At 45.0% G+C, this 16254-nt stretch overlaps 1 protein-coding gene across 1 annotated transcript; it reads left to right on the top strand.

Moving 5' to 3' along the window:
* The first annotated feature begins 231 nt into the window (after positions 1–231).
* TGOLN2 (trans-golgi network protein 2) lies at positions 232–16147 on the top strand. The gene is made up of 4 exons (XM_045005165.1): positions 232–389; positions 663–1249; positions 5648–5731; positions 12381–16147. Exons 1-4 carry the CDS (start codon positions 284–286, stop codon positions 12384–12386), a joined length of 783 nt encoding a protein of 260 aa, XP_044861100.1. The 5' UTR covers positions 232–283; the 3' UTR covers positions 12387–16147.
* The last annotated feature ends 107 nt before the right edge of the window (positions 16148–16254 follow it).

Raw genomic sequence — 16254 nt, 5'->3', positions numbered from 1 at the left:
AGAAACACCCTTAGGCCTCCAAACACTCCCGCTACAGCCCCGCTCAGAAACACCCCTAGTCCCCCAAACACCCCCACTACAGCCCCCCTCAGAAACACCCTTAGGCCTCCAAACACCCCCACTACTCCTCTCCCCCGCAAAGAACCCCACTACAGCCCCCATCCTTTTCCCGGTGAACAATCTCGCGAGAGCCCGGTCCCGCGCGCGCTGGGGGGAGGCGCCGGACGTGGGTGTCTCGGTTTCCTGGCAGCTCCCGGAAGCGGAACGAACCGTCACGGTCACCATGGCGGCGGCGCGCGGGGCTCTGCGGCTCCTGTTGTTGCTGCTGACGCTGATGGCGGCGGCGCTCTGCGCCCCCGAGAACGGCACTCAGGAGCTCCCCGCTATGGGTGAGACACCCCGGGCCCATTCGCTACTGGGGGCGCTCCGCTGGGGGGGGGGGGGTCCTGTGGAGTGGCGGGGCCGGGGGTTGGTTTTGGGCCTTGTCTCATCCAGGTCTCCAATTGCCGCAGGGTGCGCGCCCGCGGTAAACCTCCCATTGACTTCCCTGGCGCGGGGGCCCCGGGTGCGAGGGAAGGGGAGCGGGAAGGGGAGCGCTGTGGGGTTATTGCCCCAAGTGGCTGCTGCAAATAGCAGCCATAATCTGTGTGCTTTGTTGGCAGTTCCAGCAACCACAAGCTCTCCAGAATCCCACATCAGCCAGGCAGCTGCGAAAAACCCATCTGAGGGGAGCCAGGAGACCAAGACCCCTACGGAGGAGGCAAAGCAGGAGAAGAAGGAGCCAACGGAGGAGGCAAAGCAGGAGAAGAAGGAGGAGGCAAAGCAGGAGCCACCGGAGAAGAAGGAGCCAGAGAAGGAGGAGAAGAAGGAGGAAGAAAAGAAGGAGCCACTGAAGGAGGAAAAGGAGAAGCCACTAAAGGAGGAGAAGAAGGAGGAAGAAAAGAAGGAGCCACTGAAGGAGGAAAAGGAGAAGCCACTAAAGGAGGAGAAGAAGGAGGAAGAAAAGAAGGAGCCACTGAAGGAGGAGAAGGCAGATGACGGCACTAGCAGTGAGGCTGTTTTGGAAAATGAAGACCCCACTGGTGAGGAGAAGATGAATGAAGCTGCTCAGCCTGATGAGGGGAGGAAGGAGAGTGCCCCTGCTGCTCCCCCCAAAGATGAATCAGAGAATAGCCACTTCTTTGCCTACCTGGTGACCGCAGCCATTGTCGTTGCTGCTTTGTACATCGCTTATCACAATAAGCGGAAGGTGAGCTTTTCTGGATGTGGTGTGTGCCCCGTCTGCTTCAGGGCTTTATCAGTGCTAGTGGACACTGACCTATCTTTGGGTTTTATGTTGTTGGGGTTTTCTCCAACCCTCAAGTCCTGTTGGGATGAGCAACGAGAGTGTTGTACCCAGGGGAGGGTCTTAAGTCTTTGTGAAAACCATGTGGTCTTAGTCCTGGTGCTCATCTCCAGGTGTGGAACTGGGGTGGGAAGGAATGAGAGGAGTAGCAGTTAAGATGCTTTTTCCTGTTGACTGCTCCTTTTCTCTTCAGTCTAAATTTCTTTAGATGCTGAGAAGTGTCCAGCTAGGAGGCTGGACTGTAGTTTAATGCATAGTGCTCATAATGCGTTAGGGTTGCTTCAGGCTGGCATAGAGACATGGCCTAGACTAGCTGAAGATCATTCTTCATTGAAGTAACCTAGTAGACCTTCCTGAGTGTTATCATGCCAGCAGCACCTTGATCCATACAGTGCAGTCTCTCTCCTATGTGCATATGACCCAGGCTTTTAAAAGCTTTAATCCTAGTAAGAAAATCCTATTTGCATTTCCTTATTGTCTGTGCAGAAAGCAGTAACCTTAAATTGAGGAGTCTGGTTCAGGAAGTACCTGCTAGGAGAAATGTGGTAAGGAAAGGGGCTCTTCCAGTGTGGACTGGAGATAGTGATCCATCAGGGCAGACTGCAGTGTTCTGTATCCAGCCTGACACTCCTGGCCTGGTTCAGAAGGCCACTAAAACATATGGGGGAAAGCCGACTGCTGCAGAGGAGCGTGTGGATCGGACACAGGCTTCTCTTAGGGGAGAGTCTGATGATAGAGAATCTCCAGGTTATAGTCAGGAGCAGAGGACTGAAAAGTATAATGTAAGGGCCGGATCAGATGATAAACAGTCACATAAAAAAGAATCTGGCACATCAGAAAAAGGCAGGCTAATAAACAGGGACAAGTTTTTAAAGTGCTTGTACACAAATGCCAGAAGTCTAAATAATAAGATGGGTGAACTAGAGTGCCTTGTGATAAAGGAGGATATAGATATAATAGGCATCACAGAAACCTGGTGGACTGAGAGCAACCAATGGGACACAATCATTCCGGGGTACAAAATATATCGGAAGGACAGAACAGGTCGTGCAGGGGGAGGAGTGGCACTATATGTGAAAGAAAGTGTAGATTCAAATGAAGTAAAAATCGTAAGCGAATCCACATGTTCCATAGAGTCTCTATGGATAGAAATTTCATGCTCTAGTAAAAATATAACATTAGGGATCTATTATCGACCACCTGACCAGGACAGTAATAGTGATGATGAAATGCTAAGGGAAATTAGAGAGGCTATCAAAATTAAGAACACAATAATAGTGGGGGATTTCAATTATCCCCATATTGACTGGGAACATTTCACTTCAGGACGAAATGCAGAGATAAAATTTCTCGATACTTTAAATGACTGCTTCATGGAGCAGCTGGTACGGGAACCCACAAGGGGAGAGGCGACTCTAGATTTAATCCTGAGTGGAGCGCAGGAGCTGGTCCAAGAGGTAACTATAGCAGGACCGCTTGGAAATAGTGACCATAATACAATAGCATTCAACATCCCTGTGGTGGGAAGAACACAACTGCCCAACACTGTGGCATTTAATTTCAAAAGGGGGAACTATACAAAAATGAGGGGGTTAGTTAGACAAAAGTTAAAAGGTACAGTGACTAAAGTGAAATCCCTGCAAGTTGCATGGGCCCTTTTTAAAGACACCATAATAGAGGCCCAACTTCAATGTATACCCCAAATTAAGAAAAACAGTAAAAGAACTAAAAAAGAGCCACCGTGGCTTAACCACCATGTAAAAGAAGCAGTGAGAGATAAAAAGACTTCCTTTAAAAAGTGGAAGTCAAATCCTAGTGAGGCAAATAGAAAGGAGCACAAACACTGCCAACTTAAGTGCAAGAGTGTAATAAGAAAAGCCAAAGAGGAGTTTGAAGAACGGCTAGCCAAACACTCCAAAGGTAATAACAAAATGTTTTTTAAGTACATCAGAAGCAGGAAGCCTGCTAAACAACCAGTGGGGCCCCTTGACGATCGAAATACAAAAGGAGCGCTTAAAGACGATAAAGTCATTGCGGAGAAACTAAATGGATTCTTTGCTTCAGTCTTCACGGCTGAGGATGTTAGGGAGATTCCCAAACCTGAGCTGGCTTTTGTAGGTGACAAATCTGAGGAACTGTCACAGATTGAAGTGTCACTAGAGGAGGTTTTGGAATTAATTGATAAACTCAACATTAACAAGTCACCGGGACCAGATGGCATTCACCCAAGAGTTCTGAAAGAACTCAAATGTGAAGTTGCGGAACTATTAACTAAGGTTTGTAACCTGTCCTTTAAATCGGCTTCGGTACCCAATGACTGGAAGTTAGCTCATGTAACGCCAATATTTAAAAAGGGCTCTAAGGGTGATCCCGGCAATTACAGACCGGTAAGTCTAACATCGGTACCGGGCAAATTAGTTGAAACAATAGTAAAGAATAAAATTGTCAGACTGGATAAAAGGGGACTGGATAAATTCATGGTGGCTAAGTCCATAAATGGCTATTAGCCAGAATGGGTAAGAATGGTGTCCCTAGCCTCTGTTCGTCAGAGGATGGAGATGGATGGCAGGAGAGAGATCACTTGATCATTGCCTGTTAGATTCACTCCCTCTGGGGCACCTGGCATTGGCCACTGTCGGTAGACAGATACTGGGCTAGATGGACCTTTGGTCTGACCCGGTACGGCCTTTCTTATGTTCTTATGCTGTGTGGTTGTTTGCAGTTTCTGTTTGACTTACAGCAAGGAGAGGCCAGACATGTTACAGTATTTCACTCATGCCTCTGTCTGGTATCCTGTTTTCCTGGGTGGCTGAAGAGGTTGAGACCTGAAAGGGGTGACTTGATTATGGTTTTGGAGTTTTGGTGGGGAACATCCTGCCTATTGGGTTGTGTGGGGCTTTTTGCTGTGGTGTTTGCCAGTGATGGTCATAAATAGCATCAAAGGCACCTACAGTAGCGGATGGGTGCTCTCTTTGTTCTAAATTCCAAGAAATAAATTACATTCAAAACACTATTACAGTTTCTTTGCAAAGGGCTAGTCTGCCCTGAAAACTTACATCAGCATAGCTGTGTCTCTTGGGAGTGTGAAAAATCCACCCCCCTGAGAGACATAGTTAAGCCAACCTAACCCCCATTGTAGACAGTGCTAGGTTGACAGAAGAATTCTGTCGACCTAGCTACCGCCTGTCGGGAAAGTGAATTGACTACAGTGGTAGGATGCTGTAGAATGTCTATACTGAATCGCTACAGGGGTGGGTGCAGCTTTGCTTTGCTTTTGTAGTGCTTTAAATGTAGACATAGCCAAAGATTTTATACCTTTTTAAATCCCAAATGTTAGAAATTCTGAAAACAAACGATAAAGGGGTTTTGCCTGGTCCCTGCTCTTGTACATTCCTTCACTGCTCACTGTCATCCCATTTAACGTGTCTTCTAAGAAAATGTGAAAAGTTCAAAACAACAAATTAAAAAGTGACCTCATTTTTTTTTATTCAGGGGATCCACTTTCCATAATCTAGCGACTTGTGTTCACCTTTTTGCATTTTTCTGTAAATCATATTGGGAAGCAGTGTAAGCTGAGTGGGGCAGTAGTGAATAAAGAGGAATTATATGGCAGCGTGGTACTGGCCATATCTTAGTTTAATAGGCTGGCAGTGTTCTGTGAACTCCTTTCGTTAACAAATGGAGTTGGTCCCCATGGAAGATGCATTATTGTCAGTCTTAATCGTTCAAAAATAACTAGATTGACTTTCAAGTCGTCATTTTAAAAAATAAATCTTGGGTTCTTATTTGCTTTCTGATATGTGGGAACCTTTAGGTTCACGTTTTCAAGCTTTTCACCACAATCATGGCTAGAAAATTACTCTTTAATTACAATCAAAGCTGCGATTCTCATGTAATATGACTCTACAAGACATGGGGGCTTAAAGAAAAACATATCTTAAGACTCGTGAGAATTGGCAACACGGGCTCCTGCTGAGTCATTGTGTATGGTGTCGTCATACCCAGATAAAGAATGTGGGGGAGGCTCTTTGGAGAGTGATGAAACCTCTGGTGTGGGTTAGGCAGTCCTGAATTTGGAAATCTAGGAGCTGCCAATGCTGGGGAAAACAGGCTTTGGTCAGGTGAGACGTTTCGTTGCTATGAGAGTGGAACACAAGAGCAGAACTAACTGTCCCTGAAGTGGGAAAAGAGGATACATATAATGCCTGTAGTTCTGCATCAGTTCTTTTCAACCACCACAAAATGTGGTAACCTCTCAGGATTTGCTTGCTGATTTATTTCCTTCTCTTTCTGTCTTCAAAGATCATTGCTTTTGCTCTGGAAGGAAAACGATCAAAACTACCCCGGCGGCCCAAATCCAGTGAATATCAGAGACTGGATCAAAAGGTAAGAGTGAATCGGGTCTTGATATAACAGCCCATCAGATAGGCAGGGCTTGAAAATGAACTCAGCCGTCTTTTGCCAATAGCCAGGAACTTTGGGGAGTAGGTGCAGTACTGCCTATTGTTGCTTTGTGCTGTGCCAGCTGAGAAGCAAGTGCAGCAGCTGGACTCCACCAAGCCAGGGCCAGTCATGAAGCTGATGGGAAGCCAGCTTTGGCGAGAAGGTTTTTGGTAATGGCCCTGCCCTTAGTCTGACGAGGCTTTGTTCTGCCCATTTAAGTTATCTTTTGTTTTCAACATGCCATCCCTGAAAAGGGAAGTATCTGTGCTGATGGTTGGTCTTGTGGGCCCTACGGCAAAGAGCCTGATTTCTCACCTGATGTAAATCAGCAGTCTACACCAACTGAGGATCTGACCCACAGGATCCTGGAGGCTCCTTAAGGCACTGGAGGCTGATGGGGATCAGCAGGGCAGGAGCTGCTAAGCCTTGCTGTGAAGCCATTGTCATAACCTTTTCCAGCAGATGGAAATGCACTGAAACCTATTTAGTAGGTTCCTATCAATTCAGCGCCCCCATAGTTTTGCGCCCCCCAGCCCTCATCCCTCTGTCCACTCCACACAGCTCCCAGCCCCCCATTAGTTCTCTCCCCGCCCCCAGCCTCACTTCTGATCCTTGGGTTCTTCACCTCCTCCCAGGCTGGGGAGGGGGTTTTCAGTTCCCTCTCCCCCTTGCAAGCTGCGGCGGGGGGAAGGAGGGGCAGCGCCAAGGGCTCTGTACCTCCCTGCCACTTCCCTGGCCATATGCTGCAGGGGAAGGGAAGAAGCAGAAGAACCATCCCTGTCCGCAGAAGGGGAGTGGGGAGGAAGGAGTGGAGCTTTCCTGAGCACCTGAGCTCATTCTGCTCCCTCTGTCCCCCTCCCCTCCTGTTAGAAGAGGGGAGGGGAAGAGGTGAGAGAGAGCGAGCACTCTGCTTTTGGAAACCACTGCCCTAGATCTAGGGAAATTTAGCACTGCACTGAACTTCGCTTACCCTCGTATAGTCAAATATGAAGCATGTATAATGAGTCAGGTGCAGAAAAAAGGAAAAGCAGAGAAAAACTGCAGAACAAGAAGCAGCAGGAAGAACTTTAGAATGTCTGGATGGAAGCCGGGGAGTGGGGAAGGAGAGAGAGACTGTAATCCTCCAGGTCCTGGCCTAGATGAAGTGGAGGAGGAGGATGAACATGAGCCATCTCATTTTTCTGTTGAGAACATTTGTTCAAGTGCAGGGCCTGTAAAACAGGATGGCATTGATAGACTTGTGCTTCATGACTGGAAGATTAAAAATCCATCCAGAAAGGGATACAAAAGGAAAACAATTTCCCAATATACTTCTCTCCTGCACTCTTCCTAATGGAGAAAAAGTGGGACATGACTGGATAGCAGTGATACAGCATGCTGTTCACTGCATTCCATGTCTACTGTTCCCCTGGATGCAACAACTCAAGGGTGTTCTCCCAGGCTTAGCCATGCTAACTGAGTAGACTGCAGATCGCAGCTGGCACCAGCTGTGTAAATGAATCCCTGACCATGAAAAAACAGCATCATGCAGAACATGCTATGTGAAATGGATGGAAACAAGAAGACTGAAAGGTGATAAAACCCTCCCCTCGTTGTTGGAGACAAATTTTGGAAATAAAAAAGAAAAGTGGAAGAAAGTTCTGAAGCGTATTTTAGATGTTGTGTTGTTCTTAGAGAACAAGGGTTAGCTTTCTGTGGCACAAGTTACAAGCTAGGTGATAAATCCAAGGGTAATTTCTTGGCTATTATTGAGTTGTTAGCCAAATATAACCAGTTTTTGGGTGACTATGTGAAGAAGGCACAGGTGCAACATCAGAGAGTTCAATCCTACTTACCCCCTGAGACCCAAAAGGAATATATTCAAGAATGTGCAGGGTAAGTCATGAAAACAATCCTGGTGTGAGGTTGTTGCCGGCCCAAAAGGCCTGAGGCAGCAAACTGTGGTTCGTTGCCCGGTGTGCGTCGCACTAATTATCACACCAGGGTGGAGAATGCAGAAAAAGTTTATTTGAGCCCAAGTAAGGTGCCAGGGAGATATTACAATCTCAGATCCTGCACACAGATACAAGCTGTGTGTCTCTTCTTATACATGACTTCAACAAGGCATCCTCATTACCCCCCACTAGTCTCCTCCCCCCTCCTATATAGTACATACAGTGTATAGTTAACAATTAAATCATCCTTGACAGCAAACAATTCATCTCGTAACTTTTCAAGGCTGTTACCTTGGTTTACTTCTGAATTTATTACCTTGTCTCCCCTCTTTCTAAACTAAACACAAGTAGTAAAAAGGGGCCTCTTTTTACTATCTCCTGCTGTCCGTGTTGTACTGATAAGAAACAGTTACACATTCCATTCTCACTTCTAACTTGGGAATTCAACTAGAGTTTAATATGGAGGGACTCTAGACAAGCATAAAATAACTTTGGTCCATTTCAGGCCTGGTACAGAAAAGCTTCATTAATACTGTGGTTTTCTACCCTCCTGAATTGTCTAGGGCTGTGCCTAATGGCACCAACAAGGTTAAAGAGGTCAAGTACTTTTCAGTAATTTCTATTGTAACTCTAGACACCTCACATGAGGAACAAACACTGTTGATCAGATATGTTCATCAAATACCTGCTGGTAACTTTGTGATTCAGGAATGTTTTTTGTGCTTCAGATTTTACCAAGAAGACTGGTGAGGAAATAGCAGAAATGATTCACAATGCTATAGTCAAACATAGATTAGATTTCCAGGGCTGTTGTGGACAAGCTTTTGATAATGGTGCTAATATGGCAGGAAATATTCCTGAGCTCAGGCAGTGCTTCAACAGACTCCTCAGGCATTTTTTCCCACAATATGCATCGCATAGGCCAGTGGTTGTCAACCAGGGGTATGCAGAGGTCTTCCAGGGGGTACATCAACTCATCTAGATATTTGCCTAGTTTTACAACAGGCTACATAAAAAGCACTAGTGAAGTCAGTGCAAACTAAAATTTAATAGACAAAATGAGAAAGTTAGCAATAGTGAGCGGTAAGCAGAAGAGAAACTTGCCGCCACAACAAGACAAATCAGACTCCTGAAGGAGGTACAGTAGTCTGGAAAGTTGAAACTCACTGGCGTAGGCTGAACTTGGTAGGTGCTGGTTCGGCGGAGTCATTGATTGTAGTATGTTCTTTGGCTGTCTTCAGTCATTCTACAATGTTCCGTGCAAGTCCACAGCGATGTGAAATTTTGAAGAAAAATGTTTGATTCGCTCCATTCAATGTCTGGTACAGAGTAGGCTGCATGTGTGCCAAGAACCTGAAAGACTTACAGGTGGCATTGAACGAATTCTCTGAATTAAGCCTGGCTGCCAAAACCAGAAATGATATTGCTGGGCTAGTAAAATACATGTCAAAATTTAAATATTCTACTTGCCTCAGTTTGACTGAAAATTCTACACGGCATCAATGAACAGAACCTGCTTCTTCAGCACTGAGATGATACACTTGATGTTGAAAGATAACATCGAAGGCATCTCACTAAATTGGCACAATTATGAGAAAAATGGAACAAAATTTATATTGAATGTGTGCATGTTGCAGCTAACCTTGGCATCGATCCTCCAGGGGAGCCACCCATCCAAAAACAGAGGTGATGACTCAGGTGATGAAGACAAGCTTGGAAAGGACTATCTTTGAGACAGTGTTTTCTTTTGCATTATGGACTCTATCATAGGTGGCCTCAAAGTGGTTTGCTGCACTCACCTGAATCTGTCAAAAATTTGAATTTCTACTGACCTTTCTTGAAAAGGTGAAGTTGCTCTCACTTACATTCTGACTCTTTATTCTACTTCTACTTCTGGTGATATAAAAGAGGAATTAGTGTTTCTGAAATGCATTTATAAGGAAAACATTGGCCCAAATACTGTCACCACTTGGTTTATTAAATAAGTTGCATGAAGTCTCTGCGGAACCTTTTCCCCAACCTGATGGTTGCACTTTGTATATTTTGCTTCATACCAGCCTCTGTGGCCAGTGCAGAAAGTGTGCTCAGACATATGAGGAAGTACCAGCATGCAACTATAGTTCAGTCTTGAATTAATGGCCTAGCAGCTCTTGCAATTGAAAGTGCTCTGGCAAGATTGGTCAGTTTCAGTTATTCATTTGCTATTTAAAAAAAAAAAAAAGGAAGAAAAGCACTGTTATAAGTTGAAATTTTTAATCATACAGAAACTGTTTATTCTTCTAGCTTCTTTACTGCATTCTTTATCGTAGACTGACAAGTGTTCTCTTTGCTGCTAAGCAGCTTGTTCTTCAGTCTTATATTGTCTCTTGGTCTCCACTTCCAGTTCACTTGTTCTCTGCTTCTCCCCATGTCCCTCTGTATCATGCACTCTCCTTTTTCCATACCCTTGTTCCATATGTCTGTCTTTTCTTCATTGGTATCCTTTGTCCCCATGTGTCCCCCCGAGCTCCTGGTGCATGTGTCGGCCTATGTCTTTTGTCCCATCCCCATTGATGCTGCAGCACTCTACAGTCCCCTTCTGCTTGTCCCAGAGTATCCTTAATCTGAGGCCAGGAAGTACAGCTCCAAATCCCCCTCCCCCATCATGCCCCTTTTGGATTCTTGCCCTGCCTTATTTTCCTCTAGTTTCCTACTCATGCCTCCCTGCCTCTGGTTCAGGCCAGCAGCTGCTGGGGAAAACCCTGGTTGGCAGCAGGTGAGTTCATAAACAATGCCATGTGTGAACTTTGTACCTAGTAATCCCATCTCTAGCCCTCACCAGAGTACTCCGAGTCTCAGCAGGGAGGTTGATGGGAGAGCTGCAGGAGAAAGGCAACAAGCTGGAGACTTCACTCGAAGGGGCCCTGCTCCTTCAGTCCTCTCTCTTCAAGTGGCTTCCCCTTTCTTGCTGGTTCACTCTCCCCAGCAATTTCCCTTCCCCTCAGCAGCTTCCTGGCAAGCCGAGGCCTGGCTCCCTTCCTGGAATTGGAAGCAGCAGGTGGCAGATTTGATTCAGCTCCAATCTCAGTTTTCATAGCTGCCAGACGCCAATCCCTGGCAAACAGCGCTCAGATCTTTGTCCCTGGGGCTGCAGCCAGGAGGTAGGTCCAGTGTGGGGGTTCAAGGGAGACAAAGGTTAAAAAAAAAACCAAACCCAAACTTTCCCCAATTCAAAACCTGCAATATTCAGATCACAACCTGAATATGAAAAGTGTCACTGGCATAAAAAGTGCATGAAGCACACTTGAAAAGACAGTAGTCCAGTGAAAAATGTCACTTCACCCAGTTGATCTGTTCCCTCACCTAGCAGCCAGGCCAGTTGCCTTTAATGCCACAAATAAGGTGGTATTGCTCGATGCACCGCAGAGCTAACAAGGAGCAAATGCAGTTTTGAGAATCAGCTGGCACCTCTTCCTTATTGTGCAGCGCTAATTGTCATACGTCAGAGCAACCGCACCTCTATTTCCCCTCGTTTGTCCAGCAAGGGCTCCCCCTCTCAGGCTCCTGGCTCCCCAGCAATTGGCTGTCATGGGTGGAGACACACGTCTGTCTCCCTTCTGACTGGGATGTTTCCAGGCTGCACAGACCCCAGGCTGGACTGTGAAATCCCAGGAAAAGACAGGCTGTCTATGCGGGCTTTTTGTGCCTTCTCTTCAGAGACAGTACACCGTGTAATTGCCAAAGGTATAAGTTACCACTCAGCTGTTTCTAAGCAAGCACATTTTATTCTTAAGGTAAAAGCATGACAGAGAAAACATTACAAACAATAAAAGAACCTGCACACATGCTAATAAGCCTACCAGAGATCACCCCCTTCTTCTGGTTGGTGATTAGTCTTTCAGACCTAGGGTGACCAGATGTCCCGATTTTATAGGGACAGTCCTGATATTAAGGGCTTTTTCTTTTATAGGCGCCTATTACCTCCCACCCCCGTCCCGATTTTTCACATTTGCTATCTGGTCACCCTATTCAGACCCCACACAGGTTTTTCTTGTGGTCACCAGTTCAGCATAGCTTCAGCTCAGAACAAGCACACTGTGAGTCACTCAGTTATCCAGTCAGGGTCTATGAAGAGTATTTCCCAGCAAATCCACTTCAAATGTATTGTCACAAAAGGTCCTTTGAAGTTCCTAATACTTTCCAGGGATTTCATTAAGCACCTTTCTTAGAGAAGTTGCATACAGTTCCACAATAACTCATAAACAATTGCATTTTTAACACAATGGACTCCTAAAATACTTAATTCAATAAAGTTGAACTTAATTCCTTAAGATTGTCCAGGATATTGTCATATCTGTCACACTAATAAATTCCTTACTAGGTTCTAGTCATTCTCAGTGGGCTTACAGCCCTGTGTGCCTCAGTGTTGCACACATCACCAAGGGTGTAATTTGGCTTGTTGAATCTTTATTACCGGTGAGGATGCGCAGGAAGGAAATCAACTAGGTTGAATCTGCTGGGCTGCCAGTTAGAAAAGTCATCTCTTTATTTGAAACTGAATCAGAGAGCGGAGAAATCTAGAGCCCTATGGTGCCATTTTTACAGTAACTTTTCAGAATAGTGTGTGCGGAAAAGCTGCTCTGACAAACGATTGAAAACTCTCTCCTTTTTGTCTTCAGATCTAAATTTTCCCCAGAAATTCCTCCACACTGCTGACTCGGGTAAGCACCGCTGAAAATGAAGATACAAGGAAGTCCTGTGATTCCCAGCAGAACAGCTCTGAATCCCTCCAGGTCTTGGAGTGTGGGAAGAAGAGAAGTGCTTTTAGTTTTGCACCTGCACTTTGGTAACACTGACTCCTCAGTCTCTAAATATTTTCTCCCTTGCCAGCTGGCTGATGATGAGCTAGCTTCCAGCTCTGGTCTCTTGCTTTCATATTGTGATGTCAGGAAAGCCAAGAGAAGACCCAACAAGTGGCAAAAATTTTTGTGCCCAGACGATATGGATTTTACCTTCTGCTGTATTGACACACAGGTCTCTGTTTAGGAGACCTGCCTGCTGAATGAGCCTTCTGATTCTCTTTCTCTAGATTCATGGAGCAGTCTTTATAACCAGCCTGGTTGGTCTTGTAGCTGGCATATGAACATTATCCCTTTCTGTCCATTGTATTTGGACTCTAAAGTTCACATCATGTTTGTTTGCACTAGTTCAGAAATGTTTTTGCCAAGGACTCTTATTTGATCAGTTGTTTGTTCTCTGTGATGAAGACAGTGGTGGAAGTTAACAGCTGATTGTCTCTTAATGCACATCTTTGGAGATGTGGGTGGAATCAGCAATCCCTGACCCTTTGAATTTTGCTTGTCCACCTTAAATGCGCTAGCAGACTTGCTGATGGTCTGTTTTTCCTGATGTCATACCCAGAGTTCAGGTGATTGCACTAACGATGAGGAAATATTTAGAGAGTGGATGCTGTGAAAGAATGCAAGGAGTGTGTATGAAGCTCTGTGCCAAGCCTCCATGGCAAAGTCTTAATGAACTTTGCCTCTGTAAGCCTTGCCACCTCCCCCATAGTACTGTCACAGGAACATGGCAATGTTCAGGTGGAAGAAAACATACCCCCTTACCACAAGTCTGTTCTTCAACCCCTAAATTTTCAGCATAGCCTATTCTCTTCAGGACTGAATGGACTCTCCTACTGATAGAGGTCAGATCAATTGTACTTGCATAAGTTGAATCTACAAGTGTCAATTCCCACTTTGTCTGGGAGGTCCATTTTCTTTATCCTTTGTCAAAGTGCAGAGAGAGAGTGGAAATAGGGCAAGGATGGCTGGTGACTTGGTGCATTGGACAGATGATGGCAGCATTTCATGCCTGTGGTGCGTAGCAGCAGTGTGGCTCCCTTAAGCAGACGGCTATGAAATGGATGTCTTTACAAGGCATTGTATTTGCACAATGTGGAGAGCTGTGCAATATGGACTCTGGCCTATGTCATTCATTCCTCAAACTGGGAGTGCTGTTATGCCGTCGTGCACGGCAGCGCCCCCACAGAGCCCAGGAGAGAGGCTTGTTAGGCTAGTGCAGAAATATTTCCTCCCAAGTAGATGGCAGATTGAAAATATACAGAAAGGGATTTATTCGGTGTAACAATATCTTCCTGCAGAGTCGTCTACAAGATGTCCCCTCTCCTCTTCCCTTTGACCTTGGCCTTCCTCAGCTCTGAGTTGTGCTTTGTTTAGTTGAACGTACTTATAACCAGCCACTTCATGCAGAGCTGTTACCTGAGTGGTGTTGTGGAACTCTTAGATTCCTTGTCTGCCTAAACCAGGGACTGATGCATACTGATATTGCTTATATTTCTGATACAAGGCCGGGAAAAAGTATTGAATGAGACCCACTATGTATTCATGTCTTTATTTTCATATTCCCAAGGCCTTTATGTTTGAGACAAGGAATGTTTGGGAAATCTGTATATGATGGCTGGCTGGCTTGTTCTTTGTGGCTGTTTTCTTTATTTCTCGGTTCTGAGTTTTACAGAAAAATTGCTGTGACACACAACTGCATAGGAGGAAACTTAGAATACATATTGAAGCCAGGATGTGAAAAGCCACATCCTCATTTTCAATGCACTTGTCAGCTGATTGAGGCACAGGGAAGAACCTTGCCTCCATCTTGCGCAAATTGCTGTTTAGTAGTTGAGTTACTTCCCTTTGCATGTTCCAAAAATGGTGGTTGAGGCAAACCTTCCCCAATCTCTTCCTCCTTGGTGTCTACAGCATTTGGTGACCTGCAGCAACACTACTAGACTGTAGTAATACTTAAGACTGCATCTGGGCTAAGAATCTCCACATTTGGACATTAAAGCCATGGCTGATATTTTCAGTTTCATTTTCCACAGAGGAGGGAGAGGGATGTGTATTCAGAGCTTAACTTATTTAAAAAAGAAAACCAAAGCAACTTACTTTTACTGAAAGACATTAGCTGAAGTGTGTGTGTGCGTGTTTGATTGGGGTGGGGGGGAATCATATATTTGTTTAAATCTATTTGGAAGCTGCCCCTAAGAGAAATGACTTTTCTGGACTCTGATATGAGAGATCCTCACAGGAGCCATTTTTTGTGAGGTGGGGGGGAGCATCCTGCTCTCAGGAGGATAAACAGGTCCTGGAATGTAACCTCTGAAGGAAATGCACCTTCTCAAAGGCAGGGAACTTGTGTGCAACATAACTGCTATTTATTTGAAAGACAACACATAACATGTTTCAGGACGCCTGTGATGCTGTGTTCTATCGCCCATTTATTTAAAGGGTGCAGAATTTGAGGCTGTGATTTCACGTGTTTTTATGATAGAGGCAAAAACTTGAAGACATGATAAATGTTGCAATTCTTAGCCACGCCTGCTTGCTTTCCTGGGAATTCCTGTTTTTATTTTTTACCTGCTTTGTTCCCCTTTGAATCAGAAAACATTTTGGAAGGATTTGTACCAAACCTGTTTGTTTTGTCATGGAATCTGGAGGCCTCCTTACTTCAGCCTCTTCAACTGACTGTTTTATTTTAATCTGAAAATCTTCCTGTTTTCTTTTGGAAACGCAGCCTCATAAATGTTCCTGCAGGCATGGGCTAATGAGGAGCCCTGTGCGAGCCAGGGCCCTTCTGTCTATGTACTGTTAGCAACACAGTCTGGTATGTGCCAAGAGAACTAAGATACAGGGATAGTTCCTACGCTTCTGTCAGACTAATGAGAATGTCCATAGCTTATGTGTAGGAGCATTTTCCAGTTAGCAGCAGTTTGCCATGTGTCTGGCGTGTGTGCTGGCTCAACAGACATGCATAGCACACAATACGTGCAAACTTCACAGGGTAGTAAAGACACCGCATGTGGCCAGGAACAATTGGTATTTATATGACCGCTCTTAACGTGGATCTCTGCAGCTACTGTGCTGTTCATACCCATAGAAGCAGCTCTTCAAATGTGGTGCAGCTCTGTACATTTCCAAGCTATTGGTGAAAGACTATTGGTGAAGGATTCAAACATAGTCCCCTCCTGTTATCCTCTCAATTTGAGTGTGTACTATTACTAATGACAGTTGCTATAATTCTCGAATTGTATGAAATCTCTGCGAATGATCTCCATGTTTCATTGATTTCTGTGGTATTAAACTTTATGTAAGATATTCTACAAGTCTTAAACAGGTAAAGGTACGAATAGTTTCTGCTGTGTTCAGAGATGGCACAAACTTCAAACTAACAGTCTGCTGGATACATTTCTTTCCAAATGTCATTACTCTGCTAGGCCAGCTACATTCCCAGGCTGACTTCATGAGTTGTTTGGTTTCTACTGCGGTAAAATGAGACTCGCTTTGAAGAATCCGAATTTTCTAATCCTTTGTACTTTTCTGTATGGTGAAGTCAATAAATGGACACAATAAAGAAATGTAATTTCATCCTTCTATATACGGCCTGCTTCATTTAAAACCTCAGAACAGCAACGCAGATTGGGTTATTCTATTGTCTGAATTCTAGGCTAGATCTGATGCCTGTAAGGGCAGTTGGATTCCC

Source organism: Mauremys mutica, chromosome 2 (assembly GCF_020497125.1).
Source record: "Mauremys mutica isolate MM-2020 ecotype Southern chromosome 2, ASM2049712v1, whole genome shotgun sequence".
In the NCBI taxonomy this organism is placed as follows: Eukaryota; Metazoa; Chordata; order Testudines; family Geoemydidae; genus Mauremys; species Mauremys mutica.
This window is presented reverse-complemented; position numbering and strand designations above follow the sequence as displayed.